The 14,402-nt window shown below is 41.2% G+C and overlaps 1 protein-coding gene across 1 annotated transcript in view; it reads right to left on the bottom strand.

Moving 5' to 3' along the window:
- The window catches only part of LOC124777948 (succinate--CoA ligase [ADP-forming] subunit beta, mitochondrial), an 87,382-nt gene extending 73,384 nt beyond the window's left edge, over positions 1-13,998 (bottom strand). Inside the window, exons 1-5 of the mRNA XM_047253498.1 lie at positions 13,862-13,998; positions 13,359-13,621; positions 13,102-13,264; positions 12,924-13,026; positions 797-958 (exon numbers count right to left, since the gene is read on the bottom strand). Coding sequence (XP_047109454.1) covers positions 797-958; positions 12,924-13,026; positions 13,102-13,264; positions 13,359-13,621; positions 13,862-13,927 — 757 coding nt within the window. The 5' untranslated portion in view covers positions 13,928-13,998. The remainder of the gene's footprint in view (positions 1-796; positions 959-12,923; positions 13,027-13,101; positions 13,265-13,358; positions 13,622-13,861) is intronic.
- Between the last annotated feature and the right edge of the window lie 404 nt (positions 13,999-14,402).

The raw sequence follows: 14,402 nt of genomic DNA, 5'->3' as shown, positions 1-14,402 counted from the left end.
TTTATTTTATTTTCAAATTTCAACTCCTCACTTTTACTGATGAAAAGATGGCAATGTCTTGTTTGTATTGCTAATTTTAATCAACACAAATATAATATAGAGGTGGCATACCAGAACTGCTCAATATTTGGAAAACAATACAAATGATATAAAACTATTCTCCACAGAGTTGATTTTCTTGCACACAAAGCTTGTGATAAAAGCAAGTAACCTACAGAACAATGCAGTTGGGTAATTTCACCAAGATGTTTAGTGATTCTCTGAACATGCCTCATTTTCCAGTGGGATGAAACTGACAATGGAGATCTGTGAAGGTATTTAATCAGTTGTTAATAATAGTTAATTCAATAGTCTAATGACTTCATTCTCAACTGTCCATTTATTGTAATTTCCACATTAACTCCTTAATGCCTGAATAACTTTCTAGATGAAAGATAAAAATAAAAAATTGTGGTGCTTCAGAGGTACTTTAAACACTCAGAAAAATGCAGCACCTGTCTGAAATGTTTGCAGTTTCATGAAGAAGCAGCATCTATCAGCACTGGCATTAACAAACAGTTAACTTTCTCATCAGCACAGCATTGGTATGATGCAAATTTGCTACTTTCACAATTAAAGGATTAATAGTGAAAGAAATGTAATAACATAAAATACTCTGAAGCAACTGCAGCATCTGATTATAGTAAAGTAAGAACTGGAAGAACACCTATCCAAACTTACAAGATCAATGAACGATTTCAGTTGGTGGAATAGGCTGGAGACACTTGCCATTGAGTGTAATAACTAAAATACTTACAATTACCACTGGCATCCTCAGCATAAGGATTTACTTCAATCAGTACGGCATCTTTGCTTATAAATAGCTTGTAGAGGCGCAGCAAAATCTCAGCTGTTTCTTCTTTCTTATCCCCCAAACCAACACTCTCTGCTATTCTTTCAGCTTGTTCCTTCGATAATCCTGAAAAAGAATGAAACCATGAAGAATGCTTATCACAATCATTTATTCTTAAGCCCAGTACACACTAAACTTGCAATGCACCTCCAATACAGTTTCAGCACCTACTTATTGGTCACTGTCTCACAAAATGTTGCAAACGTGTATCTAAAAATTTCAGTTGTGCTATCTGTGGCACAGGCAGTACAGATCAAGGGAAAAAATTGAATGTTCCTGGCTAGATACTGCACATCACTGCTGCATGGCACTGTTTTATGTTTATACTTCGAATTGTGATACTGTCTGCAAATATTATGCTTGTTTCATAAACAGTCTGATAATGGAGTGGACAATGTGGGAGATTGTAAAGTTGACTGTGTTATATAAAGCAGAGAATTGCCAATGGATAGTATGAAGAAAGGACTAAGAATAACAAAAAACATGACACTTTGTAGAAAACTGTTGTCGAGTCCAGCACCAACAGCAAAAGAATAAAGAAGATTCAGTCACTTAGTGCAATGCTAACGGAGAAGAGGAAGTTGCGGAGGAGCAAGAGCACAGGCAATGGCATGGTCGCTATACAAGCTTACAAGGTTTGGTTTTCAGTGCTCCTGGTTTCTGGGTAACCTAATGAAGCAAAAGACACTGGTCAAAGTAGTACACAAACTCATATTTGTTTGCATTTATTTTTATTTTATATTTCACAGAAACATTCATCCACAATTATTTTGCTATAGTGCACTTCCTTGCAAGCTCAAAAAGTAATTTGCAAACTATTCTGGAATTTGTCTTTCATGCATCTTCTGGGGCACAGTAAAAAACAGATGCCTTGTCATCTTGTCTCCATGTGCCTCAGATCATCTCACATTTAAGCAGCTCATATAAATCAAAGCTTCCTTCTGGTGTACATTGGCTGCTTGCTTCTGCACTTCTAAGAAATTAGGAAGAGACCATTGTACAGGCAATTGTTCTTGCCAACTCACGTTTAAATAACGGCTTTTTGGAAGACACCGAAAACCAAAGCCATAACACTAAATGTATTTCCTGCACCCATTCGAGCCCTAGACAATTATGGTTTTGTTGTTGTCTTCATCCAAAAACTACGTTGATGCAGCTCTCCATGCTTATCTATCAAGTGGAACTGAACCTTCTTACTGTATTCAAGCCTTCTGTCCCCCCTCCCCCCCCCCCCCCTACACACACACACACACACACACACACACACACACACACACACACACACACACACACACACAGACAGACAGACACTTTCCTCAATTATCAAATTGATTTCTTCATGTTTCAGGATGTGCCCTATCAACCAATTCCTTCTTTTAGTCAAGCTGAGCCAAAAATGACTTATACCAAATTAGTGTCAATAGCTCCTCACTACTTATTCGATCTACCAATCAGCAAATCTCTGTGCAACATCCCCTCTCAAAAGCTTTTATTCTTTTCTTGTCTGATTTGTTCACCATTCATATTTCAATTTCGTGTAACACTGCACTCCTGACACCTTCACAAAAAACTTCCTAATACTTAAACTGATACACAATATTAACAAATTCCTCTTTTCCAGAAACACTTTTCTTGTTATTGTCAGTCTGCATTCCATATTCTCTAATTCAGCCATCACAATTATTTTGCTGCTCAAATAGCAAAACTAGTCTACTACCTCTAATGTAATTTCCTATCCTAATTCACTTAGCATTACTTGCTACAATTCTATTATATTCCATTATACTTGTTTTAATTTTGTCGCTGTTCCTCTTCTTATCTCTTTCCAAGACAACATCCATTCCAGTCATTCGCTCTTCCAAATTGTTTGACGGAATTACAATGTTACTGGCAAACCTTTAAGTTTTTATATCTTCTTCTGAACTTCAGTTCCCTTTCAACATTTCTCCTTGGTTCCATCACAGCTTGCTTAATGTACTGACTGAGTAATTTCCGGGATACGCTACAAGCCCACGTCACTCCCTCCTCAACTACAGCTTTCACTTTGATATCCTTCGCTCTTAACTGCTGTATGGTTTCTACACAGTTTGTAAACAACCTTTCGCTCCCTGCTACCTTCAAGATTTTGAAGACTGAAGTCCTGGGAACACCATCAAAATCTCTCTGTAAATTTACAAAAGCTATGTTTTGCTGTCATCAACTAATGTTGTCTGAGAGTTTGTATTGGCTCAAATGTTCCTAAACTCACCTGGAACCCAAACTGATTTCCCCTGAGGTCACCTATCAGTTTTTCCATTCTTCAGCACAAAAAAACCTTGTTAATATTCTGCAACCATTACTTATTACACTGAGATTCGGCAGTATTCACATCTCACATTAAATAAATTTTTTGACATTCAGTTACTGTTACATCATCCTTCAGGACTCCCATAACTAATCCATAAACTTCAGGTACTATACAAGACACTGCTTTCTTCAAAATGCGAAAAATATCTAAGGCTGTGTAATGAATTTCCCATTGCCCAAAACAAAGGAGACAGACAGCAAGTCTCGGAATGACGAACTTCTTTCCTAAAATTTGTTTATTTTCTTTTAAACAAATTATGCTCCATTTTGTCAGAATTTCACAATTTAAGGATGACTTTTTGCAAAGTTACAAAAATCAATGCCGCCTTTCATATTTACTTCTTGTAACAGGTTATTCCGCTACTTCTACAGTATGTTTCCATCCACAAAAGCTGTCACTGTTCTCTTCAGCTGCTTGAACCTTTGAGCATTAATAGTTTTGTATCACATATGAACACACTGTCATTGCCACTAGACATAATGTGGCAGACAATGTGAATACACTATGAGAAAGCTTATTGCCAGTAAGCATAAACACCTAAACAAGAAACAAAACTGGAAACATGTTCACAACAAAAACATCTTTAAGTGGCAGTGTGTATACAGCTTTACATTAGCTAACAACTTACAGAATTTGTGTCACCAATTTACAGTAACACACAACAGAAGGACGATAAAGGAAAATTAGGATGTAATGTTCTTTCAACAGAGCAATAACAGAGCATAAGCTTGGATTAAGAAATACTTGCATCCTTGTTAAAGAAATTTTCCAGTATTTTCTTTATGTAATTTAGATAAACTACGGAATCCCCAAATAGGGAATTTGAACTCAGATCCTCCTAAACGTTAGTGTTCAGTGAACAGTGATCTGCCTACAAACACTCAAAAGAACAGAACCACAACTCACTGTCAGCTAAGGTCTGTTCCTGGTACAATTACGCAAGGTTGGTTGAGTGCCATCAAACACTACCATGTAAAACAGTGTTTCAAGAAGGTAATATGTACCATTTTCATCAGATGTTGGGAGGTGACACTGTAGCTTTCATACTATCCAGCCATCTGTTAACATGTTTTATGTAGAGACAGTGTAGCAGAAGGGCCAGTAACCTCATCTGCTCTCTGGGCACAATACAGCAATGGGATTATATTAAAATAAATCATGTTACTTTTATGTTAGTACATGTTGCATAATAATTTGCACAGTACGAGCCATGTCAGACTAACGCAATACAACTCAAAATCCAAGGTATAAAAAATTTTGAATTCATTTACCAAGAATAGGATTCACCACTTGATACATTGAATGGAACGAGTTTTCAAATTCTTCATGGCATAGAGAAATTATCTTTTTGAATTATCTTGCATTTCTTGATCACAGCCTTCTGGATATTCTCAACCAAGATAAATATCAAATCCTATAGGCCCATTCTAAGTTTCTATAACAGGCGAAGTTATCTGGTGAACAAGTTTCATGCTGCAACACAAGAGATATTAAGGAACTGACAACTGATTGCTGCCAAATCTCCCCCCCCCCCCCCCCCCCCGTGTGTGTGTGTGTGTGTGTGTGTGTGTGTGTGTGTGTGTGTGTGTGTGTGTGTGTGTGTGTGTGTGTGTGTGTGTGTGTGAAAAGAACTTAAAATGATTGTCAAAAATTATGTAAAACTGGAAATACTGCAAACTCCGTAAATTTTTTCTAAAAACATTTTTACTCTTAAAATACAAACTGTGAGCCAGGTTGAGATTTTCACTCTGCAGCGGAGTGTGCGCTGATATGAAACTTCCTGGCAGATTAAAACTGTGTGCCCGACCGAGACTCGAACTCGGGACCTTTGCAAAGGTCCCGAGTTCGAGTCTCGGTCGGGCACACAGTTTTAATCTGCCAGGAAGTTTCTGTAAGCCAGGTGTTTTTGAAGAATTGCAACTAATGAGCGAAGTACGCAGAAAAATGTAAAGCAAACAATTGTATGTTAATCTTACATTATGCATACTAATTTGTTGTTTAGGCTAGCCTGTGTGTGTCAAAAGTACATAATAGTGTCGTACTATGTCAATAAACTGCCAAATCTCTACTGACCTATATAATTTGTTTCATATGAGCAGCACACCTACCTGTAGCAGGGAAAAGAAGGGATTAGGGGCATTTCTACTATTAGACAAGACAGGCAGCTGCACAAGGCAGCAAAATTTTAGGGGCTGCAAAAATTAATTTCAACAAACAGCAAAAATCTGAGCAAATGAGGAGAAAAAATGAAATATAGGAACAATTAAAACAGCAAATTGTTTTCAAAAGTATACAGAACAGTTACTTAATAAGTCTTTACTTAATCTGCAGAAAGTAAATATATTGCCTCTACCTACCTCAAAACTAAAACAGCCATTATGAGTAAGAAACAGAAACAAACATGACCTTGATTCATCTCTGTCGAGTGCTGGAGCAGAGCACGTGCACTGGCTTGTGATGATGTTGCGATTTTATACAATACCTCCCTCAGTACCTCTTTACGTTTTTGTCTCTGTAGATCATACGTGAAGCGTTAGTTTTACTGAGTCATTCTGTTTATGTTTTTTGTTCTACTATTATTGCCTGTGAATAATCAATCACGTATTCACAAATTAGGTTTTGTACTTCTCTTTCAAGATATCTAAAAGGAGTAAAAAGTGAGTGCAGTTCATCATATCCACATATAAAAATGACTTGGTGTCTTTCTGTAAGTGTATCTGAATGTCAGACTCTCAGGACGAAAAAAGAACTGCACTGGCTTTTCTCGAACAAATTAACTGCTGTTTTCTTAAAATCTGACTTACACATAAATAATAACCGGGAAGAGAGTAATAACTTGTTTATTGATGAGCCTATGGTAGAAATTGTGTGTCTTGTGCTTGCAAGCTGCACTTCACTGACGGTTGCATTTACACAAGTAACATACTAAATTATTTTTTTCTGGTTTAGAGCTTTCGCTTTGTATCCAGTCAGACCTTGACTGTTTCCACTAATGTTACTGGCTTCTTACATTGTTCTGTAATAATGTTAATAATGTGCTTAACAAAAGTTTTTTCTTCTTTCTTTTTACTTCGTGTTCAAAAACTGTCCTGAACAACTGAATAGCGCATAAGCAGTCACCCATTGTAGGATTCCACCCAACAAGGGGTAAAACATACGCCTGCTGTTTCTGGAGGGTGAAGGCAGCCCAATAGGAGGCTGATACTGATTCAGACACAAAAAGGGTCGCGTGGTATTCCGCGAGAACTGATGATTCTGTACAAAGGCCACCTGAAAGGGCACTACTCGAAAGGGAAGACTGCTTCTGACAACCTTGTAGAGTGTGGAGTGTAGCTCTCGCCCGTCATAAAGGGACAGAACAACCTAGAGTGGAGAAAGAGTTCACATCACACCCATTTGCTCCATTCGATTAAGTAACGGGCTTTCGCATAAATACGTTTAAAGGTAATAAGACTGTCAGAGGATGTGTGCCGCTTAAGATGCTGCGAGGTGCTCCACCACAGATCTGACCAACTGTGAATGGGGCCAGTCAAGGTAACAGAAATGACAACAGTGCAGATTATCTTATAGGACTGATCACACATGATTTCACCATTACAACCTGACAAAGAAGGTGGAAAAATAACGCGGGAGGTATATAGTGGCCAATCAGAATAATGGAAAGCCCAGTGGGGAAATCTGGCCATTGGGAGGTGGGAAGGGAAAGAAAATCAATAAGAAGTGGTCACTATCACAGAGGTGATCATGTGGCAACCAGTGTAAGGAAGGAAAAAGGGGAGGGGAAGAGAGTGAAAGATCAATGGCAGAGAAACTGGCCACACTGAAATGTGTGGGGGCACCTATTTAAGAGACAGAGGTCAAGTTTGAACAGTAAATTTTCGACATATCTGCCTCAGCCTCTGCCTCACGATGCCACCCCACAAGGGGTTATGAGTGTTAAAATCTCCCACAAGTAGGAAAGGTTTAGGGAGTTGACCAATCAGTGCATCCAATGCGATCAGAGCATACTGCACCATCTGGAGGAAGATACATGTTGCAGACAGTTATTTTCTGCGTCGTCCTTATCCTGACAGCCACAGCTTTAAGAGCGGTTTGAAGGGGCACTGGTTCACTGCATATTGAGTTCAAGACAGAGACAAACTTCATCTGACACATTATTATAGTCACTGCGGTTCTTGTAATATTCCCTATAGCCACGGAGGGCAGGGGTCCATATTTCCGGGAACCATGTTTCCTGAAGGGCAATGCAGAAAGCAGGTGTAAAGCTTAAGAGTTGCCGTAGCTCACTCAGATGGTGGAAAAAACTGCCACAATTCCACTGGAGGATGTCGTTATCGTGAGGCTGGGAGGGCATGAAGCACACAAGGAGGCAGGTTATGCCTCGGGGTCACCTGGCGCCACCGATTGTGTATTTGTAGCCGTTTCTACGGTGAATGAGGCATCAAAGAGATCCAGGTCCGCATGGGACGTCAAGATCTCCACCACATCCCCAGATGCAGAATTGATAGGGAATGATGGTGTTGGGGCCACCAGAGGGTCCTGTTTCTTAGCAGACTACTACTTAGTTTGCTTGCTTCAAGCAATGGGGAAGACTGAAGCTCTTCATCCAGCAGCTTTTAGCTCCGCCGTGGCATTAGTGGAGACCTTGGGAGAGAGGGCCCCAAGGGACCCCTTCTGCACGAGAGGAGCTGGAGGAAGCTGTTGCTTCTCCGGCAGGGGGGAGGGGACCGATGTCCCCTACGTTTGGGGGGGGGGGGGGGCCCTTGCTCCCAAAGTAGGTGCTTTGGGAGCAGTGGAGGAAGATTGCCCCTTGCCACAAAGAGGGCAGATTTATTCTGGTGGCCCTGAGCACCCACAGAGTGAGGAACCACTGGTACTTGGGACGGCGATGGTGAAGAAGCTGCAGCATATGTCAATGTCAACCGAATGGGGTGTAATCTTTCACATTTACGTGTAGCCCCTGTGCAAGTCAACTGGTCTAGGGTCTTGTACTTCATGATTTTCTGCCTGTTTTGGAGTACTGGGCAGTCTGGAGAGAAGGGGAGTGGTGCTCTCCACAGTTGATTCAAGTGGAAGGAGGTGTACATGGAGTATCTGGACGTCTGCCATCTTGACATATGATGCTGGAAGTGCAGCGGGAAGACATGTGCTGGAACTTCCAGCACTTAAAGCATCGCACAGGGGGAGGGACGTATGGTTTAACGTCACAGTGGTAAACCATCACCTTGAACTTTTCAGGCAATGGAAGATGCAGGCACCGGTAGCAACACTGTTGTCTTTGGGTCTCCTGTAAATGCACCATATGAAACGAACACCCCGCCATTCTAAATTGGTGTGCAGCTGGTCGTCAGACTGCAACAGGAGATCGCAATGCAAAATGATCCCCTGGACCATGTTGAGACTTATGGGGAGTGACGGAAACAGGAATATCACCCAGCTTGTCACAGGCGAGTAATGCTCAGGATTGAGCTGGGGATGTTGTCTCAATCAAGACTGTGCCGTTTCATATCTTGGACAGCACTGTCACTTCCCCAAACTTCTTCTCAAGGTGTTCAACAAAAAACTTAGGCTTCGTAGGTAGAAAGGAGTCCCAATCACTTCTGCTACAGACTAAAAACCAAGGTGAATATGGCTCTCTCCATTCTGTAGTCCTACATCCCTCCCATGGTGCAGTGAGGGAGGGAAACTATTTAGGATCATACCTGTCAGCATTGTATTCAATCTTGCCCTTCTTAGAGACCGCTGGTGCCATATGGTCACAAGCAAGAGGTGACTTAGTCCGCTTCAATGCGGGTCATCCAGCCTGATGCCACCCACTCTGATCACGGGCTCTCTCCACAGGTGCCAGCCAGCCACAGCAAAGGCCAACTGGCATGATGGCTGTTGCCAGGAGTCCTGATACCCCAGGAAGACAGGCATCTACTCCTTGGCATACCTGGAGAATTTATAGCTCAGGCATCAGCAGTGCGATCCCTGTGTTGTCTGGGGGCTACCACCACAATGGACTGGCTACCATGATGGATATTGGGTGCAGAGAAATCCAATATTGTCATGTGGGCAAAAAGAGGACAGGAGACAACGGAAGAAGATAACATACCCCGGAAAGTGTCTTCACCCAAATAATTGAATCGCAGGTGGAGATGCAAAGCCATGACAAGAGATTTAGGAGATCGAATGTAAGGGCATTACGGATAACTCGCTCAACACGTAAGGCGTCCTTCCCTGTGTGGCCCGCACTTCTGTAGAATTTAGAAAGTGGCAGGTCAAACCATAGTATCGGACCTGAGCTCATAGGGCAAAAAAGTTTAAGACTCCTTTTAGTCACCTGTTGCAACAGGCAGGAATACCTTGGGCCTATTCTAACCCATGGACATGCAGGGGGGGGGGGGGGGGGGGGGCACCCTTAGGACAGACCAGGTAACTTGGAAAGTGTTTCACTTCCAGCCAGCAAGCCTGGCAACGGCCAGAGAATTGGAGCACGATACGCTTCATGCCCGGAGCATCCACCCTGATACCACCCACTCTGATCAGTGACTTTCCCCATGGGTTCCACCCAGTTACAGCAAGGGCCGCCTGGCATGGCAGCTGTTGCTGGGAGTTACAATGCTCCAGAATGAGAAGCAACCACTCCTAGGCATACACAGTGAGGCAACAGTTCAGGTATCAGAAGTGTGATCCCTGTGTTGTCAAGGGGCTCAGCCACATATGTGCATAACAGTCTTCTTACACAGACTGGCTACATGTGCTGGTGACCTTGTGGGGCAGAGGGGGTCTAGTGGCAGGGAAAGAAGAGCAGAAGGAAGGGAGGAGATGAATCCACACCGTAGACACTAGGGAGCGAGATCACCCCCAAACGGTTCACATGATAGAAAATTTAGAAGTGGGGAACCAAAAGTGCCAAAAATGATGCAAGAGAAGAGCCATGGGAAACAAAACCACATGGAATACAGGAAACTAGGAGGTGGATAGCCAGGTTGACATAGTAAGAATACCAACAGGGGAGGGAGGGGGGGGGGGCGGCAGGAAGGAGTGAGGATGGGGAGGAGGGAGCAGGCAGGAAGGAGCAAGAATGGGGAGGGAGGGGCACGGGCAAGGAAACGCAGCTCAGAAGGAAGAATGGGCTGCATTAGCTGGGGGCCCCACAGTGGGTGCCACACACATACAAAAAAACCCATGAGCCCTGAGGGGGGGGGGGGGGGAGGCGTGAAGGCAGATAATTGCTCATTGTTATCCCAAGCATCAAATGCACAAAAAATAAAAATCTCGTTTAAGCTAGTATTCCAAAGACGTATACCATAGCTGTAAAAGTCTTCATAAGTGCACTCAATAAAATGGTAAATGTGCACTTCCAGTGTGTGCAGATTCTGCATAGCATGCGGCAGATGATCGCTATTTGTGTCATGAAAGATGGGAAGTGAAGATGACGAAAGATGACTGATTATACAAGATGGCAGACACAATGAGAAAACTGTGTTCAATAAACTTAATTACGACGTGGAGTGTGTGAAATTATATGGCAGCTTAATCGAATATACTGTGCAGAATGTTGTTGCTGTTGCGGCAGTCAGTCTGAGGGCTGGTTTGATGCAGCTCTCCACACTGCTCTTTCTTGTGTTAGTCCCTTCATAGAGTTGCATGCCCTCAGAAAAACTAACAGCTCTGGTTTCCCCCCCACTTTCAGCTGTCCACAGTACCAGCACAGTTAGGCCATGTTTGTTACATTACAGAGCCAAATCAACCATCCAGACTACTGCAACTACTAAAAAAGCTGCAGCCCCTAATCAAGAACCACATTTGTCTAGCCTCTCAACAGAAACACACTTCTGTGGTTGCACCTACGATTTGGCTGTCTTTATTATTGAGGCACGAAAGCCTTCCCACCATGGCACGGGGGCAGGGATAGTGTTGTCATAAAACAGAATATTCCATATTCCGTACTCTTAGGTTGCTGCATAATCACAACCTTTGAAATCTGAACATTTCAAAAATATACCACAAAGTTTTCAAAACTGTAACTGAGCTACGCTACACAAACATCTGCCACCAGAGCCAGTTTCCCTCCAGCACATCTGTTGGCTTTGCCAACTCAAAACCAAATTATAACATTGGAACACGGAAAAAATGTCTGAAGAAATCCTGTTATACTCTGAGAAACATAGAATACAACAAATACATACTAAAACCAGTAACCAACTTTATAATACATAATATCCAGGTCTGTGATCAATATCGCACTTCCCATGTAGAACACAAAAGCAACTGATTCACGTGTTCAGCTGTACAGCAAGTTATTAGATTTAGCAATTCTTATTGGATGCTGAATATCACTCGACTGGCTATGACCAACAGAAGTGAATTGCCAAAGTTAGCACACAGCAAACGACGTGCTAACTTCATAAGTGCACTGTAATCCAATAAAAGTGCATCACAAATGAATGAAGGATCAGTTCTAGTCCAAGTAACTGGAAAACCTGTAATAAGATATCTACTCTATGTGATAAGTACACTGGAAGCATCAAGTTCATGAAGTAGCACACTTGACATGTCTGACTTGCAGCAAATGATTATAGTTCGTGTGCATATTCATTCAACTGAATAAACAGGAGTAACCTGCAGCCTCTTTTTTTTCCTTCTTCTTCAATTTGTTGCTAATTGAAACTCAATGATCGTAGAGGTTTATAAGGAATACCAGTTAAAATTGTTAACAAGCGATGTCTAACTAAATGTTGCTGTACTAATGACAAAAATTTTATATGTGAAGAATGTCCCAAGAATATAATCACAACTTTAGCTATTGAGAATGCATTCAATGTAGTATTAAATGAGTCCCAAATGGAAGTGTGGAAAGCAGCTGGAGACAAGTGCAGCAGCGAAAACAACAAATTAAATGCGAAAATGCTGGGTAAACAGCATGTGCTATGTATGCTGAATGATGATCAAAAGCTACATGACAAATGAATGGCTAGTTGGCTGGATGGATAGCACCTATAACCACAGTGCAGCAGGAGCCTTGGGTATCACACTATGGAGAGGAGTACATGTGTGAACTTTACTTAAAGAAAAGACAGACAATCTATCCCAATCTTGAAGCAATTAAATGAAGCAGAAGTTCAGATCTGACAAGGACAGGCAAAGAAATTGTGTAGTGTATCATAACTGTGGTTGTTGTTGTTGTTGGAGGAGGAGGGGGGAGACAGTGTTTCTGGCGTACAGCCAGCCACACAAACAAGGCTCTGCATGCATTGCCAATACAGACAGCACAGCAAGCATGTGGTGCTTGAGTAAGAACAAATATCAAGGTTATTTACTAGTATCAGTGTTACTGAAGCAAACTTAACTACTAAACACACTCAACTCTTGTCTCTTAAAATAAAGGACAATGAACTGTGCTTTTCAAACAGAAACCAACCTACCGTTAGCAAGGAAACATTCCCACAAATCAATATTATCATTTATAAAGTGGACTGAAGAAAGAATTATGGTAATTTATGTATAATTTTTGATAAAAATTTTCTGGTAGTGCTGACACATACAAGTACTTTACAAAGTATAGAACATCAAATTTCAATGTACTGTCATTCATACTGCATTACAAAGATACAAATGTAGATTACTTTTCAGAACAATCTTACTTTCCACAGACATTAGGCCTATACAACAAAGTCTTTGAATAAAGCATTTTACCTTTCACAATGCTTATTGGCTCATATAAAATAGCTTCGGGATTTTCTGCTGCTACCTCTTCAATGTTGACTCCACCCTGGGATGAAGCTATTAAAACTGGGCCCTGCAATAATTTAAAAGTACCCATATCATCTCTAGAAATGTATCACAATTCACTTTAGGTAAAAGTTACACTCACAGAAAATGCTCGCTCCATCATAATGGCAAAATAATATTCTTTTCTTGGAAATTTACGTTCGGTAACCATTACTGAATTACATATTCGTCCCTTTTCTCCAGTCTGTTTCGTTACCAGGTAATCGCCTATCATCTTCCCAGCAATATCTTCTGCTTCCTCCGGTCTGTAACAATTTTGGACACACGTTAACGACCTGTGATAGTTGTAAGGCGATTTTAGATGCAAAAGAATGTGAAACTTAAAATTTCAGTCCTCACGTGTACACCATTCTGACACCTCCTTTAAGGCCGCCTTTGAATGACCCTTTACCTCTGCCACCTGCCAGAACTTGGGCTTTCAAAACAATATCCTTCACGTTTAGCCGTTTCGCTATCTCAGCCGCTTCTTTCTTATTCTTTGCCAACCCGAAATTTGGGACAGGTATCCCTGCATCTTTGAGGAGAGTGTAGCTGATATGTTCATGTACATTCAAATTCCTTTTTTGCTGCTTCTGAAGAACTGGTGTAGCGCCACCCAAGAACTGTAAAATATAAATATATAATCATAATACAACTATGAAGTTGCTCGTAGAGGCATATTAAACATTCATAACGAATGACATATTAATAATCAACGAAAATTAAGAAATCACTTTCTGGGACAGTCACAGGAAAAAATAACACTCATTAATTAAAACCATCGACTTCCTGTTCGTTTTCATACTAGGTGAGAGCGAAATACTCTGTATCCCGTACTGTAGTGTTTACGATGCATAACGAACCTTAGGGGCAGTTTTACGAGAAATTGCTTCGAAGACAGCACAACCCTGTCGTAACATAGTCGCCATCTCTCACTATAATAAAGCCCGTAGCCCGATAGTCACCTTTCAGCCAAAGGTCGAGCAAGAAAATATAATCGGCCAATGGTCAGAGAGATAACGCATTAGATGTGAGACCAATCCATAGACCTTAGATAACGAAGGTCTCTGAACCGATTCCTGACGAGTGAACAATGAAACAAAGTTCTAAAGGTCAATAACATAGTTTCGTTTTGCAGAAACAGCGTCGAAAGTATCCTTGTCCTGTGAAGCGAGCTTATTAGTTACCATAATTATTTCCATCTTCTGTGGATCATAAATGCGACATAGCGTTATGATACGGAAGGAGTCAATTTTGCAATTAACCAATCTTCTCAGTGAAAAATAAGGCAACATGATGACCATTTACATGCTTCCGTAAGTTTATTTTTTTCATGCATAGACATTCAGTCTTTTGTACTTAACTATTTCTCTCTCTCTCACACACACACACACAGAAATTCTA

This window comes from Schistocerca piceifrons, chromosome 2 (assembly GCF_021461385.2).
Source record: "Schistocerca piceifrons isolate TAMUIC-IGC-003096 chromosome 2, iqSchPice1.1, whole genome shotgun sequence".
Lineage (NCBI taxonomy): Eukaryota > Metazoa > Arthropoda > Insecta > Orthoptera > Acrididae > Schistocerca > Schistocerca piceifrons.
Note: the sequence above shows the minus strand (reverse complement) of the source record. Positions and strands in the feature narration are given on the sequence as shown.